The following is a 16847-nucleotide window of genomic DNA, read 5'->3' on the forward strand; positions in this document are numbered from 1 at the left end:
CCCATTTGCCTCCCTATTTAAGTTCTAGTCTGTCCTGTGTTCCCTTGTCTGGTATTGTAGATGTCTTTTGTGGATTATGTGTGCGCCTGCCTTCTGTGGTTTTACCCTCTGTGTGGATTTATTAAAAGACTGTTTCCTTCATTCATCTTCGTGCGCTTTCACACCGTAGCGTGACACAAAGATTATTAAAACAATGATTTAAGATTAACTTTTCATTTGACATTATAACAAAGTGCACTTTTTAAAAGTGTACTAAGTCACAAGAGTGAACTCTCTTTAAGTCTACTTAAGTGGCTTTTTATTTCATTAATATTATATTATCTGCAAGTATTTTTTTTTATAAAAACACTTGTAAGATTTGAAGTACACTACAAGTGCCAATTAAATACAATTAAGTGCACTTCTCTCACAAGCCTTTCAAGAAAGCATCCGTTTCCTCTAGAGGCAACAAGACTAGGGTTGCAAAAAGGTGGAAAACTTCCAGTAAATCTCGGAAATATTCCAGAAATTTTGGAAACTTTCCAGGTTTTTTGAATATTCCAGGGAATTTTGGAAAGTTTCCGGAAATTTTCCACCCCTTTGCAACCCTAAACAAGACCAGGTTTTTCTGACCAGGTTTTTACTGCAGTACATATTAAAGTATGGTATCTGGTATCATAACTGCACAGTGTTACCGCCAACTGTAATGACAAATCAGAGGATAAATCTAATAAACTGTGTGGTAAACCTTAACAGCCACCTAATTTTATAATCCGCATAATTTTCCACATCTACGCCCCTTCCAGCTGAGGTCTGTGTTTGTGTGGATGACCAGACAGTCAAAGCGGGTCAGAAGAGGAAGCTGATGTGAGAGAAACGGAGAGAGACAGAGGTCGAGTCAGAGATATGGCCCATGGGTGATATTTTGAGAGACGGTAAAATGTGTAGAGCTGTTCATCACGCACAGAAACACAGATGAGAATAGAAAGACGGCGTGGTCCACTGAGCCCCTCTCTCGCGTTCTCGGGTTCATAATGCATCCATTAGCTGGAGGAAAGCTGGGTGAGACTGATAATACAGATGTTAAAAATCAGTGTCATTGTGTAATTGCTTTTTGCCGGCAGGAGCAGCATCGTCTCTGCCTAGTGCATTCAGCGAGGCCACTGACCAATCAGAAACCTCCATCACACATTATGAACGGTCACAAACAGCTCACAATTAAAGAATAGGGCACTGGTTTAATAATAATCTCTACATGATACAGTATTTTCTGCATATGAAGTAAAAGGGTCTGCGGGAAAAAGAAACAAATGAAATGAAAATCTGCATATAGCTCTGGGTAAAATACTACTACTACTAATAATAATAAAATAATAAACAGAATATAATTATTATTATTGTTGTTATTATTATTATTAATGTTACTAATGATAATACATAAAATATTATACAAAACATTTGATATTTCCTTTTTTTCACTCAACGCAATATGCAGATTTTACTTTTTTTTGGTTGTTTTATTTTCTTATATATATGTGTGTATAACAATTTGCTTTGGGTTAAGCACAATGACAACATAAAAGCCCATTATTTATCTTTAGAAACAAGTTTTTATAATATTACAAATAATATTTTCCTCACACAGTGTAGGGTTTTAATACATAACAATATAGCTGCTTTTATATTTAGGAAGGTTGTCCCTCAGAATGAGAACATATTTGGCATCAAAAAGTAAAAAAAACAACAAAAAACAAGGCTATCTGACAGCATTCCACTTATATTTAAGCCAAAACATTCCTTTAAGACAGTGGTTTTCAATCTTTTTGTCCAACACAATATTTCAAGGCCTCATCTCCATATACACTAAGATATTTTTGGTATTTCTGCTGTAACTAGCTAACCTTTTCATTGATATACTGAATAAGCAGTGTTAATTAACTGAATATACCACAATTCATCTTGTGATTTCCGTGATTACAGTGTATTTTCTTTATTCCAGAACTGTATGTACTTCTATAAAAATGTCAGTAAATATAATTAAGAGGCCAAGCACAACAGAGGTAAAATGAAGAACTAAAGAGCTGTGTTTAATTACTCAGTAAAGACCAGGGGCCTGATGCATAAACGTTGCGCACACATTCACGCCTAGTTTATTTTTTATAAATCCCGATATGTGCATGGAAAATTGCGTACGCAACGTTTATACATCAGGCCCCAGGTGTACCTTTCTTTCTTACCAACTTAAGCCCCGTTCACACCAAGCATGATAACTATAAAGATAACGATAAAGATCACACCACAACTATAACGACAAAGACAACGAAAAACGATATCGTTGGAATCACTTTCAAACGATTTTTTTCCAGCTGATGAACGATAAAAACATCGACAGCCAATAAGAATCCACCCTGCTGTAATGAGCTCGAGAATTTAAAGCGGCAGACGCGCATGCGCTTAGAATAAACAGACGATATCGTTCGCTGGTGTGGACGCTAATATCGTTATCTTTACAGTTATCGTTCTTGGTGTGAACGCGGCTTTACATACCAAAGTTTAATACTTGTAATACAACCTTTTCACATTAATAATGATTGTTTGGCATAAATGACCAATGCTTAAAAAAAAATGCGTACACAAAGTGCGGTGCAACAGAGTACATGTCAAACGTCACCTGACCAAACCCGGAAAACAGGTCTCATTGTCAGAGAAAGTGGTAACAGCCGTATGAACTAATGGCCATATCTATGGATTTTTAAGGTTATCAGCTAACCTAGCTAGTTGTTTTTATTGGTGCCGTTTTATTCAATTTAATATCTACATTTTAGTGAAAAGAATACAAATAAAAAACCTCTAGATATCAAACTGCATATGTAATGGACTTTGGTTATGATCATCTTTGGTATCACATTTGAAGGCATCTTGAGTAAAACAGCTCCATATTTAATGAAGCACATACAAAACACATGAACCCGAAGCGACGACCATTTTACAGAATACAGAAATCTGTTGCGCATAAATCCCGCTTTCTGTTTCTGACACCCGTTTGTTGTGGAGAAGAAAGGTTTTGTGAGCGCCACCAAGTTGTAGTTTTATGTAACAGCAGCGGGACTGGGCATGTGACCAAAAATGCAAATGTCATTGGTTGGCCAGTTTTTTTCAAAGTGTGAAGTAAAAGGGATTAGAACGCCTCTCTGTAAAAAATAATTTTGTCGCACTGACGACATACGAATGTTCATGACAGTCTAAACAGATATGTTAAAACCCGTTTATTCAAATTAAAATATTTATTGCACCAAATATTCATTTCGGTGTGAATAGTGATTTAGGGCTAAAAAAAGTATTCAAACCTCGAATGTTAAGTATGAGCAATAGCAATAGTAATGTTATTATTTAGCAAGCACCTCTAAGGGGTCGCTTACACGGAACACATTTTTGCGTTTAAAAGCGCAATACGCAGGACAGAAAAAACAAGAGCCTAGTTTATTTTTTATAAATCCCGATATGTGCATGGAAAATTGCGTACGCACATTTCCATGCCCATTTTGTGGGTACGCAATTTTCCATGCACATATCGGGATTTATAAAAAATAAACTAGGCATAAATGTGTGCGCACCGTACGGACACTCTAGACCATGCGTACGCACTCTTTTACTGGAGTGAGTGAAATAATTAAGTAAACAGAATGATTTTAAAGTCTGTTTTACATTTGACATACACATTTAGATTAAATATGACACTCTCAATAATGCAATTATACACTGACATTTCATGAAATTATTATCCAGAAATTAAAAAATGTTCTATGAATTTAAACAGAAATATTTGCAGTGGATGTGCTGCTTTCGAACAATTTTCCTGTGGTATGCGATTTAATGTGTTAATCACAGCGAGGATTGCTTGGAGCATTACAATTCCGCTTTAATTTGTGTTCTAAATAGCAAAACTCATGTTCAGAGAAAATACTTTTGCGTGAATAATGATCACTGATGTGAACTTGATTCGTCTGATGCTTTGGAACATATACGGTAACGACAGACATAAGGATGCACTTGTTGATCAAACATTCCATTGGCTGGTTTGAACAGGTTTGATGACAGTACTCTAAAACCTCTGTTCACAGGTGTCGCACACAGACAGTAGCCTAATGATAACCCCTTTCGTGCTCTTCCCAATATTGTGACAAACACCATATTTAAAAGATATGCACGTTTTATTTTCAAAATGCTTTTGTAATTGACACGGTGAGTCAGGCAGTTATTTACACTGCAAAAAAATAAGTCCTATCTCCATTCAAATATACATTCTAAAATATATGTTTACTTTATAGGCAGAATTGGATATAATTTGAATAGCAATGTGATGTCTCATAAAACATTTATAGTACGTATCTCATATTTTCCTAACGTATTGTAGCCTACCCTTAACTGCGTTAAACATGGTGTCACGTGGATGGAATATACATGGAAATGATATGCAGATGACGTTATGCATATTAAAACTAGGCGTTGTAAGCTCCATATATGGCTATTTCGGGGAGGAGACGGGGTGGAGATTCATGTATGCACAATCTTCCGCTGACTGGGTATTACAAAGGGAATTTTTCGCAGGTTCTGGCGTGCGCATGGCTTTATAAATCTGAAAACTTTTGTACGCATGCAAAATCCAGCTTTTGTGCCTACGCACACATTTAGGATGAAATCTACGTAAAGTTTTATACATGAGGCCCCAGGGATCTCCAACCCTGCTCCTGGAGAACAACCTGTATCTTCCTGCAGACTTAGGCCGTGTCCACACGTACACGGGTATTTTTATAAACGGAGTTTTTCCTTCTTCCGTTTTAAAAAATGTCGAAAAAGCTGTGGTTTTAAAAATAACCGCGTTCGTGGGAACAGGGCCTTAAGTTTCAACCCTGCTTCAACACACCTGTCTGTAATTAAGTAGCCCTGAACACCTTGATTAGCTGGTTCAGGTGTGTTTGATTCGGGTTGAAGCTGATCTCCGCAGTATGGCTCTCCAGGAGCAGGATTGGAGACCCCTGTTAAAGACATTTGTTGATACAGCATTTTACTACAAAACACTCAGCATTTTACTACAAAATGCCCAAAATGGCTGACATAGGAAAATTGGGTATTGTTTAGTTTGGTATGCCACTCAGAATCGAATGAGATCAATCTTATGATTTTTGGCCAAACTGGTCAGAAGTTATAATCAGTAATATCAATTTCTTTAATATATTTTGACCAGTAGATGATGCTGTGCCAAAACTACACATGTTCCCTCAGGTCATACTTGTTATAACACATATCAAGTTTGGTCAGAATCTGCTAAAGCATTGTGAAAATACAGCCTCATGTCTATTTTTGTGCAAATTTTGTCAAATTTGTTAACACGCTTTACGAGAACAGTTTGGTCTATCAGAAATCTTTTGAGAACTTTTTGCCAGCATTGTCTAAAGATGATCTGAAACAATTTTGTTGAAAATCAGACAAACTGTCTAGGACAAGTTCGAAAAAAATGATTTTGTGCTAAATTCAAAATTGCAAAAAATCTTGACCGGTAGAAATTAAAATTTTGGTATGCATTCGACTTGGCATGAGCCAAGGAAGAAGAACAAAGAATTTTGCTTCTAGACCTTAAGGTTCAAAAGTTATTAGCCGAAAAATTGGCCTATTAGTGGCACTAGAGAGTTTGAGATAGAGACTCCAAATTTGCTATGGTTAAAGCCCGGCTCACACTGTGCGATTTTGGCCACGATTTGGCCGTCTGAGACAAATTTTGAAAATCCTAAAAGATTCCTATAATCCTAGGCTAAAATCTGTAGTCTTTGATTGTTAGTTTGACATGTTCACCGACAGCCGATTAATGGCCGTTGTGATAAAATTTTACCTCCGACGAAATTCTGGCAGTGTCAGAAGATTTGGCGCACAGTCCTGCAGTGTGACTTCTCCTATGACGAACATCAAACTGTCTCCGTTTTTCAAGACAAGCCATGATCAGAATTAATGCTAGAGATTCCTTCTAACTGCATAAACTCCGGCGCTCTCGTCCTCCGCTCACGGAATTCATCTGATACGTTGCCTTTGCTCTGATAAACACCGGTTGCGCTGCTGTTTTCATGTGGGTGTGTAGTGCTGCTTACACTATTCTTCTTAAATACACCGGTATTGCCGCCATTCATATAGTTTTAATGATAGCCAACATTACAGTCCCGCGTGCAATGCAGCTCGCAGTCACTGAACGTGTGTGGGTTGATAAGGTAAAACTCCGGACAAGTTTTCTTGCGCGCACCCGTTTTTAACACGTCTTGACTGTCGTACAGTCTGACATTAATGACAACTGAGATCCCACAGTGTGACATGATCATCATGTTCGTACAGTCTGACAAGTACAATCCTAAAGGACTTTTAAAAAATCGCACAGTGTGAGCCCGGCTTAATATTCAGACTGTCCTCTATCTGTATTCAGACTGTCTATCTATCAAATTTCATAACTTTCCCACAAGCGGTTCTATGTACTTTTATAGACACCCAAAGCAGAAAAAGAAGAAGAAGAAGAAGAAAACAATCGGATACCTTTGGTGCTTGGCCCCTAAAAATGGAATTGAGGGGGAAAAAAGATAAACAATTTCAATTTACATCTTGATTTTATGTGCTTATTTTTAGCATTTTAAATTAGATTTGAATTTGATTATTCTTATATAATTTATTAATTTAAACAGGTTTAAGTCATCCTGCGGCCCCTTGGTTAGGAACCACTGCTTTGAGATGCTTTGGAAAAGCAACTACTAACTAGCATACACGAGACCATCAATTTCCATCAAATTCAAACCAAGTACATTATCGCTAATTAGCACAACCCTCTCAGCGGTTTCTATTATCTTTTCTCCATTTCTCTCTCTGTCTCTTTCTTCAACATCCTCCTCCTCTTTCATCCTATATCTTTCCCAATCGTGCATTTCTTTTCTTCGCAGAGCACTAATTAATGGCGAGATATTGGACACGGGCCCGTGCGCTTGCTAATACAACAGGATGAGAGGAGCTGACAGACCGGCCGTTTAAAAAAATCAAGAGTGACCATAGTACTGAAGAAATTAGGTAACACTGGGGGGAGAACGAAGATGAGAACACTCGGGATGTTGAGGGTATAAAGCTCTGCCCTCCACAAGAGTAATTATCCGTAGCTCACGGGTCGACCCAGCCATCAGTCCTCCCAGCAAATGAAATGGACCGTTCTTCTCCATTCTTCAGCCATCTCTCTGCCTCCTTCTTACTCTCTGCCTATTTTCACAAAGATGCTTGTTGATTTAAGCCAAATTGATCCCTCCCGGGTTTCAACGCTTGATCAATCTGTTTAAAGTCCACAGGGATTGATGAGTGAATGTTTATTAGACACCTCCCCCTTGCTTTTCCTCCCCATCCCCCTCAATCCCACTATTATTCATAGGGAATCTCAGAAGTGTAGTGCTGATCCGTAATGAGGCAGCATATGGATGAAGCATGTGATCTACACAGTCTTATTGATTAGAATGTGAAAGGCATCAGCAAGCAGTAAACCGGATCTCCAGGTTCCGCCATAACTGTATCATTTTTAAACAAATCAAACAAGAGGTTTCAGCACAATTCATTCATATTTATAAGTGGTGTCTTTTAAGGATTATTTTTAGAGTTAGGGATTGAAGCAAACTTCTAACTTGAAATATTAAATTCGACCTGAACCGTTTGTGCTACCAACATTGTTGGGGTGTGGGATTACTTTTCTAAGTAATCAGACTTACAGTTTTAAAACGGCAGGAGATAATATGGTTAAAAAACATATTTACAAAGAAGGAAGGAACACAATATACTGTAATAGAGACTTGAAAGGCTTTATTAAATTCAACCAGTAGGCAGCCACCCAACATCTCCTTGGCTGAAATTCCCTACCAATCAACTACAATAGCCCCAAAAGGCAACTCCCAAACAATCCCCCAGAACACCCCATCAACCACCTAGCATTGCCCTAGAAACCCCCTAAAACACCAAAGCAACCATCTATCAACACCCTAGTAGAAACAAACCAGAACATACTAGAATCCACATAGCAATGTTTTAGGAACCAACAAGAACATCCTAGAAACCACATAACAATTTTATGACTGTTTCCCGAAAAGAGTCGCATTTCCATCGTTTGAACAACATTAGTTCAACAACATAGGGCCATTGTTAATGACGTCGCACGCATGTGGTGGAGGAATAACTTCTGCTATGTAACTGATTAGAGATCTCTAAGATGCTGCTGTATTGAACATGGCACCTGATGACTAATTTACAATTTTTTGTTCTCTGTCATTTTGCTTTATTTGATGTTTGATTCATCGCAGATTCCTTCTTACGTCATACTCCGGGGTTCCCTTAGGTATTTATGCACATGTGCACTCTTCAAAAACAGTGCTTATTGAGAACGCGCAAAAATACATAGATTAAAATGCATTTATATTTAGATAGAATGAAATATATAGATTGTACTGCTTGTTAGCTTGCTTATTGTGCCCAAGAGCATATTTATTTAAGCCCATATGTCTTACTAAAAAGAAACTATGCTTCTAACCACAGGTCGAGAGCTGTAGTTCCTTCCACGTAAGTTTGTGACGCTGTTTGCGAATGTTCGTCTGAACTATGGTTTCAGGAAACACCGAATCGTTGAACCATGTCGGTAACGACGGAACTTGCGACCATAGATGCTTTTGGGAAACACACCCCAGATTGGTTTAATAGTGGAAACGCTCATGTGGTCGAATGTGTTCGACCAGCCTCTAAAGACCACCTCCTCTTCGCCTACTGACCTAATTCATAAACATTATTGTTGTTGAAGCACACTAGCCAGACAGGATTTCAAGTTTGCCGGCTGAAATCGTCAGTTTGGTTTGAAAGCAAAAAATTAAAAAACACAATTTTCTCTTACCAGTCCTGATTCTAACACAAACCCACAAAGTTCAACATAGTTTTGAGGCTATCAGAGAAGAAAAGAAAGCTTCTGCTCTCCATATTATTTTCCGCTGTCTCATTTCATGTTCATAAGTAAATTGTGCAAGCTTGTTTCTCAACATTAAATAAAAAAATCAGAAAAAGCCCATACATACATCTGACCATAGGCCCTCCTGTAAAGTGGTCAAAAGTGGACAAAAGATGGATTAAAACAGCAGGTATAAACATCTCCCTCTTCTACTTCTCTCTTGACCAAAATCTTAAAGGGATAGTTCACCCAGAAATGAAAACTACCCCATGATTTACTCACCCTCAAGCAATCCTAGGTGTATATGATTTCCTTCTTTCAGACAAATACAATCAGAGTTATATTAAAAATGTCCTTGCTCTTCTAAGCTTTATAATGGCAGTGAATGGGGGTCCAGATTTGAAGCACAGAAAAGTGCATCCACCTACGCGCATTCACGAGAGAGTGGCATCCAGCGGATGATGTAGGACGTAGGCGTAGTGTAAGCTCCGGTGAGAAGTAACGAACGTGGAAGTGCAGAGGAGAGAGCAAAACAAAACACCGTTCACGAATTAGAAGTACAAAACAAGGATTTGCTAATAAAAATGTCTGAGGATTTCGATATAAGCTTACGCTACACCTACGTCCTACGTCATCCGCTGGAACGCTACTCTCTCGTGAACATGTGTACGACAGTTAGTGGAATCTAGAGATTATGATTAATATAGCTTTAAATATGGATATTTTTCTTACACAAATGCATCGATTCACTTCAGAAGGCCTTTATTAAACCCCCGGGGCCGTGTGGGGCACTTTTTATGATGTATGGACACACTGTATTTTGCTTCAAAATCTCGACACCCATTCACTGCCATTATAAAGCTTGGAAAAGCCAGGATTTTTAAATATATAACTCTGATTGCATTCATCTGAAATAAGAAAGTCATATACACCTGAGATGGCTTGAGGGTGAGTAAATCATAGGGCAATTTACATTTTTGGGTGAACTATCCATTTAATACCAGGTTTAAACAGAGCCCTAAAACATAGTAATATTCTAGAAACCACCTATCAACTTCCTGACAACCAAAAACACTCAACCACCCAGAAAGGAAGAGAATCCTAAAGAAATGTTTGAAGGATTGCTTATAGAAATACAGTCTGATTTTGGAACAAATTATAATTATCCAGCAAGATTCAAATTTTTCATAGAGTCATTCTTAAAGGATTTTTATTTGACTCCATGAGATTCTGGCTCCAAATCCTGATGTAAATTCTGTCAATCCTGTACACACTCAGTCTTTTTCACAGAGTGGGTGTGAATGCACCTGATGGCGAACTGTCTAACCAGATCAAAGTCAGACACAAAAATATCCACCAATGCCAGCTGTGCAAATATGTACAACAAACATTAAACCTATGATGCATGGAGAGTGACGTCTTTTCATTTGAAATTTTTTTATCATATAAATGGATCACTCCAAGAAAAAAAGCAGGCAAAGCTTTTTTACTTTCTCTTCCCCTTATGTCAGCACAGATGCTGTGTGAACTGTGATGACACCGTAAGAGGATATTAAGACCAACAGGTAAACAGAACGAGAATTAAAACCCAAACACACACACAGCAGCGTAAAAACATAATGAAAATGCACAGAGACAGATCAAACATGCTATATTCTACAAAAATACAAACACACACAAAATCCATTTGAGCAAAATCCTTTGTCTGCTTCTAAAAGATATGATACAAAAGGATGAGGGATAAAGGGACGGATGGATGGATGGTTTAAGGTGGATACAATGCCTGTGAGGACACAATGATGCTGGCCTAAACACACACACACACACATTCCACGCCATTTGAGACAGGATCACATTTCAAAAGCTCTCCAGAGCCAACTTTTGCGCAGGACACCAACTAGCTGTTAAAAACCCCTCCTTAACAAACATGTGAGAGAAAGCTAATAAAGACCATGTTTATGTGGCTAAATAAAACAGTAGCTTCCTTTCATTTCCCCTCCTGTTCTTCTTTTATTCATTCGCTCATGTGAGAATCAGTTCACAGGGATGTAACTTCGGTCATGTGGTTGGGCCGAGATGAATTTAATCTGACCTACAATGCACTGAGTACAAACAAGATCAAGAGGCTTTAGGACAAAAGCTCATAAAGGAACAGATTTGGGAGCATTGTTAAAGGAATGTTCAGGGTTCAATAATAGTTAATCTCTATTATCAGCATCTGTGGCATACTGTCCATTACCACAGACATAATTTAGACTTTTTTAAAACAAAAATTGTGTATTTCACTTACAAGTCTATAGGACAAGGCAATAATATATATTGGGTAAACTTAAAATACAAACTGTTTTGAATGTAAATGTTATAAATGATAAAATGAGAGTAAGGTGAAATTGGTTTCTAACATTTTGCATTCAGTATTGATGACAATTGAAAATATTGCCAATATGAATTACTGTAGCACTTTGCAATGGCATGTTTTGACTGTGTCAGCATCTGTTTTGTATGTAAGCCTATTTCCATTTGTAAATAGAAAAAAGGTAACTGCAACTTTTTGTTTCATAATTATGACATTTTTCACACAATTCTGACTTTTTTTCAGAATTTCAGAATATGAAGTCAGAATTTCGAGATATAAAGAGATATGCTCTTTTTCTGAGAAAAAAGTCAGAATTACATAATTAAAAAAAAAAAACAGAATTGCGAGATGTAAACTCAGAATTGTGAAACATGAGTTTATTTCTCATATTTCTGAAAGACGTTCAGTTACCCAAATGTAATTTAACTTTCTGTTGAATTTTGTTATTCTGCAAAATTTCATTTCATTTTCAGTATTTCGGTAAAAAATCATTTTGGTGCATCACTAGTATCCAGTCTGTCAATGAACTGTATAAAAGTAGTCCCACTGTTACATATAATATTACTTAACATTTATAAACCTTTATTAATATACTTATAAATGTATCCCACAGTTAAAATGATGATTTAAACAACTTTATAGCTAAAATAACACACGACAGAATTAAAATAAGCATTATAACACAAATATAGCACAAGCTTCACATTTCTGCTTTTCAAACAGATTTTTTAACTGCTTTCATATAGACTTTCCATTATAAGTGCATTCAGTTTTTGTGTTTTATAAACTGATGGACCAAGTTAAAATAATTATAAAATACGATGGAAAAGCTGTTCTTCTCTCAGCAGTTGAGGTGAAAGAATAAATGAACAACATGACTAAATGTAAATGTGAAAGTTATGCTTGCTTTGTTTATTTATTTCTTTTTTAATTCTTTATTTTTGGGAAGTGGAAAATATGACACACGAGATTTATTTCCATTAAAAAAGTAGCAAAAACGTCTGCTAGGCGACTGAAGCGAAACGGTCAAAATGAATGAAATTCATTTTTTGTGTTCTCAAATGACAGACAGAGTAAAAGCAAATGTCTACCAGTCACAGAAAAAAAATATTCAGTGGTGTTGACAGACTGATCAAGCATGGAATCGCTTCTGCTGATAACACATTGAGCCAAAATATACACTCCCGTCACCCACTGCATGTCAATCTGAGCCAAACGGGTCAGAAATTACTCTCTTTTTATCGCTACTGCTCGTTCACTCTCTCTTTCTATATTTTTTTTCAGACATTGTGCGTGTGGTTAGCATCCGTGAGTAGAGCTTGTGGGTCTAGCAATTCTAATCCATCTGTATGCATGAATGAATGAGTGACACGCATGTGTCCATGCACTTAATACATTGGTGGTCTCTTAGGTAGCAGGAAAACAGCCCAGTCTTCGTGCTGCATGCTGGGATTGGTTCAGAGCTGCCGGGTGTGTGAAACAGGGCGAGAGGGGGTTAACCCAACATCTGTGCCTCCCCAGATCTGATGAAGCTTTATATGAGCAGTGACACAAACATGCTTCATGTGAATCAGAAACCAGTGTTATTCTGGAAATCTTTTTATTACAGCTTGTATAAAATGAAACCTTGCCAGGCAATAACTGTATTGTAACCAGAAAATGATATGGCAATATCTGTGCATTAGAAGATATTAAAGCAAACAATCAGTTCTCTGAAGTGTAATTGAGTTGTTTAATCAAACGGCTTGAAAGCAAATATGAGGTTCCTCGAAATAAACCTCTTGTGTACTCTCATATCAGGCTTTCTCTTAGGATGGCTGAGAAAACGTGCTTAAACATTGATAATAATTTGCTCACTGAATATAACATTAATTAAAACAAGCCATCCTAACTGGGTAAAAAAACACGTTTGAATAAACATAATTATCTAACATTCCTTGAGGGAGACTTCATGATTATGCAATTTGTTTGCAAATGCAAGTTTTTGCTCAAAGGGAACACAACATAATTCTATATAAAGGACATCCTATTCTGGGTACAAACTGTTATTTTAAAGGAATAGTTCAAAAAGGAAAATTTGCTGAAATTGTACTCACCCTCAGGCCATCCAAGATATAGATGAGTTTGTTTCTTCATCAGAACAGATTTGGAGAAATGTAGCATTATATCACTTGCTGAATGGATCCTCTGCAGTGAATGGGTGCCGTCAGAATGAGAGTCCAAACTGCTGATAAAAACATCACAATAATCCACACCATTCCAGTACATCAATGAATGTCTTGTGTAACAAATCCATTATTAAGATGTATTTAACTTCAAACTGTTGCTTCTGGCTAAAATATGAGTCCTTTATCCTAATATTGCTTTCTCCAGTCTCGTCTGAATCAGCAGAGAAATACGCACAGAATCATCACTTACAAGCAAAAACAGTCCTAAACAAATATGTTGGATTTTGATATGAGAGAACAACAGAGGATTGACTTTTTCACTGGAGAAAGCATTATTATGGATTATGGATTATTTTGGCCAGAAGCAATGTTTTAAATTTAAAACGTATTAATGATGGATTTGTTTCTTACAAACACGCAGCTTTTCACTTTACAAGATGTTAATTGATGCACTGGAATGGTGTGGATTACTTGTGGATTATTGTGATGTTTTTATCAGCTGTTTGGACTCTCATTCTGACGGCACCCATTCACTGCAGAGGATCCATTGGTGAGCAAGTGATGAAATGCAAAATTTCTCCAAATCTGTTCTGATGAAGGAACAAACTCATCTGGGATGGCCTGAGAGTGAGCACATTTTAAGCTAATTTTCATGTTTGGATGGACTATTCTTTGAAGTTACTGAATCTACACTATCACTCACGTGAAATAGGAAAGAATTAGGAAAAGGACATGATAAGAAGAAGATAAAGTGAGGCAAGGTCTTGCTGTCCGTTTCAGCACCACGCTGAGCGCTGCAGATATACTATGATTACATATAATTGCCTGGGGCCAAGGGAAAACATATATTTCGTACGATTACATAAAAGCCCTTGAGATCACTGTAAGCATGTGTGTGAATGTTTTCATTCATCATGTAGGATGTCAGGTAGACTTTATGTTTATGTCCAGCTGTAAACCCATGAACTCTAGCTGACATTCCCTTCAGCGGGTTGAGCACAATGTCAACATGATGGGCAAAAATACATCAGAAAAACCAACAATGTGTGAGTGAGGCTTCACCAATCACCAACTTTCTAACCAAAACATGCGCATGGCATTCAGCAAAGCATATAAATAGCATCACAGGATGCAGCAAAAAAGTAAATAGTAAAATAATGGTCTTATAGTAGTACACCATAGTATACTATGGCTAAAGAATTGCCGTATAAAAAAATAGCCAAATTGAAAAAGATTTTTACCAATTTGAATTTAATTATTGATGAAACCTAAGTTAAAAATATTCTTAAATTTAAAAAAAAAGTGAAATTGGATGTAGACAATGATGTTAACATTATATTTTATACTGTAAAGAATTAGCATAAGAAGAAATTAGTAAATAGTAGGCCTACTGTACATATTGTGTAAACAGTGTAAAGAGTTGATTTATAGTAGAGTAGGTATTAGTAGACAAAAATATTAGTCTTCAATCCAGTATAGTATAGTACAGTACACAGCAGAAGTCAAAAGTATTGTCTACTGCAATGCATGTCACTAAACGGGACATCGTTCGCATGTGACTGTACTATGAATCACATAAAACTGGTTTAACACAGTGAGCTTACCGTCTACAGCCATAGTCGGTACAAACGCGTATCTCTCCGTGATGGCTTTAGTAGGTGTCTGCCATAGTTACGGGTGTCCGGTCCGGTAGAAGATAGAGCCGGAGCTCCTGAACGACACCTCCGAGCGCACAGATCTGCTGTGTAGAGCAGGAGAAATCAGCGCAAGCGTCCACATATAAACCCGAGAGAGGGATGAGAGTCACTCGGCTCGGCTGCCAAAGCCTCGGGCAAGTTTAAACTCCTCCCTCTGCTTTCTCACCTTAGTGCTCACACAGCGCGCGCGATTCACTGATTACACAAGTGGCTCTGGAGATGAATGACAGTATGAAGCCAGTGCAATAAAACACGCCTTTCATTTACGCTACATCTAAACCAGCGCGTGCGAGGGAGAGTGGAACATATGGGGCAAACGGGTGAGAGCGCCTGACAACATTAAATGTTTGTTGACACTTAAAGAAAACACACCTTTACGAGGCTATCTGCTTTTGTCACGGGGTTATTAAATAGCTCTTAATAACAACTTATACTAACAAATATTACTTAAATCTAGACTATGTAACTTTTGATAAAAACAGTTAATGAGCATGCAAAAATACATGAATAAATAAAATTAATCCATCTGCCAATGTCTTCACCCAAATACACAAAATAATGCACTTTTATAACACATTTTAGAGGTCTGGACGGATTTCGCGGGAAATTGCACACATACGTCACTCGTCCATGTGTACAGAAACAGTAAAAAGTAGTGAAGCTTAAATTTTATTGTCACAACAAACGAGAATATATTGACGAAGAACATTTATCCAAACAGAGTAGCTGAGCCGAAACACTACCAAAAAACGTTCTTCCTCGAGATGCAAGCGGTTTTATTTTTTACTAGGGGCCAAAAGTTAAAAAGTGCCGCTTTAGGGCCAGATTTTACTAAACGGCAAATTGGCATGAGACTGCGCGCAATCCTCTAAAAGCGCAGATGGATAGTTTGGTGGGTGATCTAACAATAGGTACTGACATGACTTAACCAGCGTATTTCCACTCTAACCATAACTAACAATTTCTACATTATACTTGACAAAATGATCTGTGAAGTATTATAAGACAATATAATATTATAGATCACTCAAAAATGCAAATTCTGTCATCATTTACTCACCTTCGTGTTGTTCTAATACTGTGTGAATTTCTTTTGTAGAACATAAAAGAAATATCAGCAGAAGAATGTCCTTTTGTGTTTACATTTTCTTGTATACTTCAATTAAAGGGGTCATAACATGCAAAATCAAATTTGCCTTGATCTTTTGGCATATAAGAGGTCTTAATACATCCTGCAAGTTTCATCACGTCCTGCTCATTATAAACACAGCATTTATTTAATCAAGCTCCAAAAACAGCTCGTTTTGGATCTGAGGTGCAAGATGACATCACCAGGGCACAAACATTTGCATAAACACCGCCTCCAGAGCAAGACATCGACCAATAGTCTTCTCACCATAGGCCCTGCCCACTGCCGTTCCGTCGCTTAACGTCTGACTTGATCACACTGAATGCGAATGTCACATTGCGTCAAAAGCAAATAGAAATTACAATCACTACTGCTATCTTGTCTACACTGGATACAGTATACAGTATGTGCATTCGCTTTCGGACACAGTCCACGCACTTGTGTCTATCGTCAAAAGGACAAATGGAGTGAAAGAATGTTCGCTTTGATGTGTTTGGATTAAACAGCTCGTTCGCGTCTTTGTACA

The 16847-nt window shown here is 37.4% G+C and overlaps 1 protein-coding gene across 1 annotated transcript in view; it reads right to left on the reverse strand.

The window, feature by feature from the left end:
• The window catches only part of LOC107697008 (sterile alpha motif domain-containing protein 10-like), a 90997-nt gene extending 75698 nt beyond the window's left edge, over positions 1 to 15299 (reverse strand). The window contains exon 1 of the mRNA XM_016497623.1: positions 15100 to 15299. Coding sequence (XP_016353109.1) covers positions 15100 to 15112 — 13 coding nt within the window. The 5' untranslated portion in view covers positions 15113 to 15299. The remainder of the gene's footprint in view (positions 1 to 15099) is intronic.
• Between the last annotated feature and the right edge of the window lie 1548 nt (positions 15300 to 16847).

Source organism: Sinocyclocheilus anshuiensis, unplaced genomic scaffold (assembly GCF_001515605.1).
Source record: "Sinocyclocheilus anshuiensis isolate Anshui unplaced genomic scaffold, SAMN03320099.WGS_v1.1 scaffold130, whole genome shotgun sequence".
NCBI classification, from domain to species: domain Eukaryota; kingdom Metazoa; phylum Chordata; class Actinopteri; order Cypriniformes; family Cyprinidae; genus Sinocyclocheilus; species Sinocyclocheilus anshuiensis.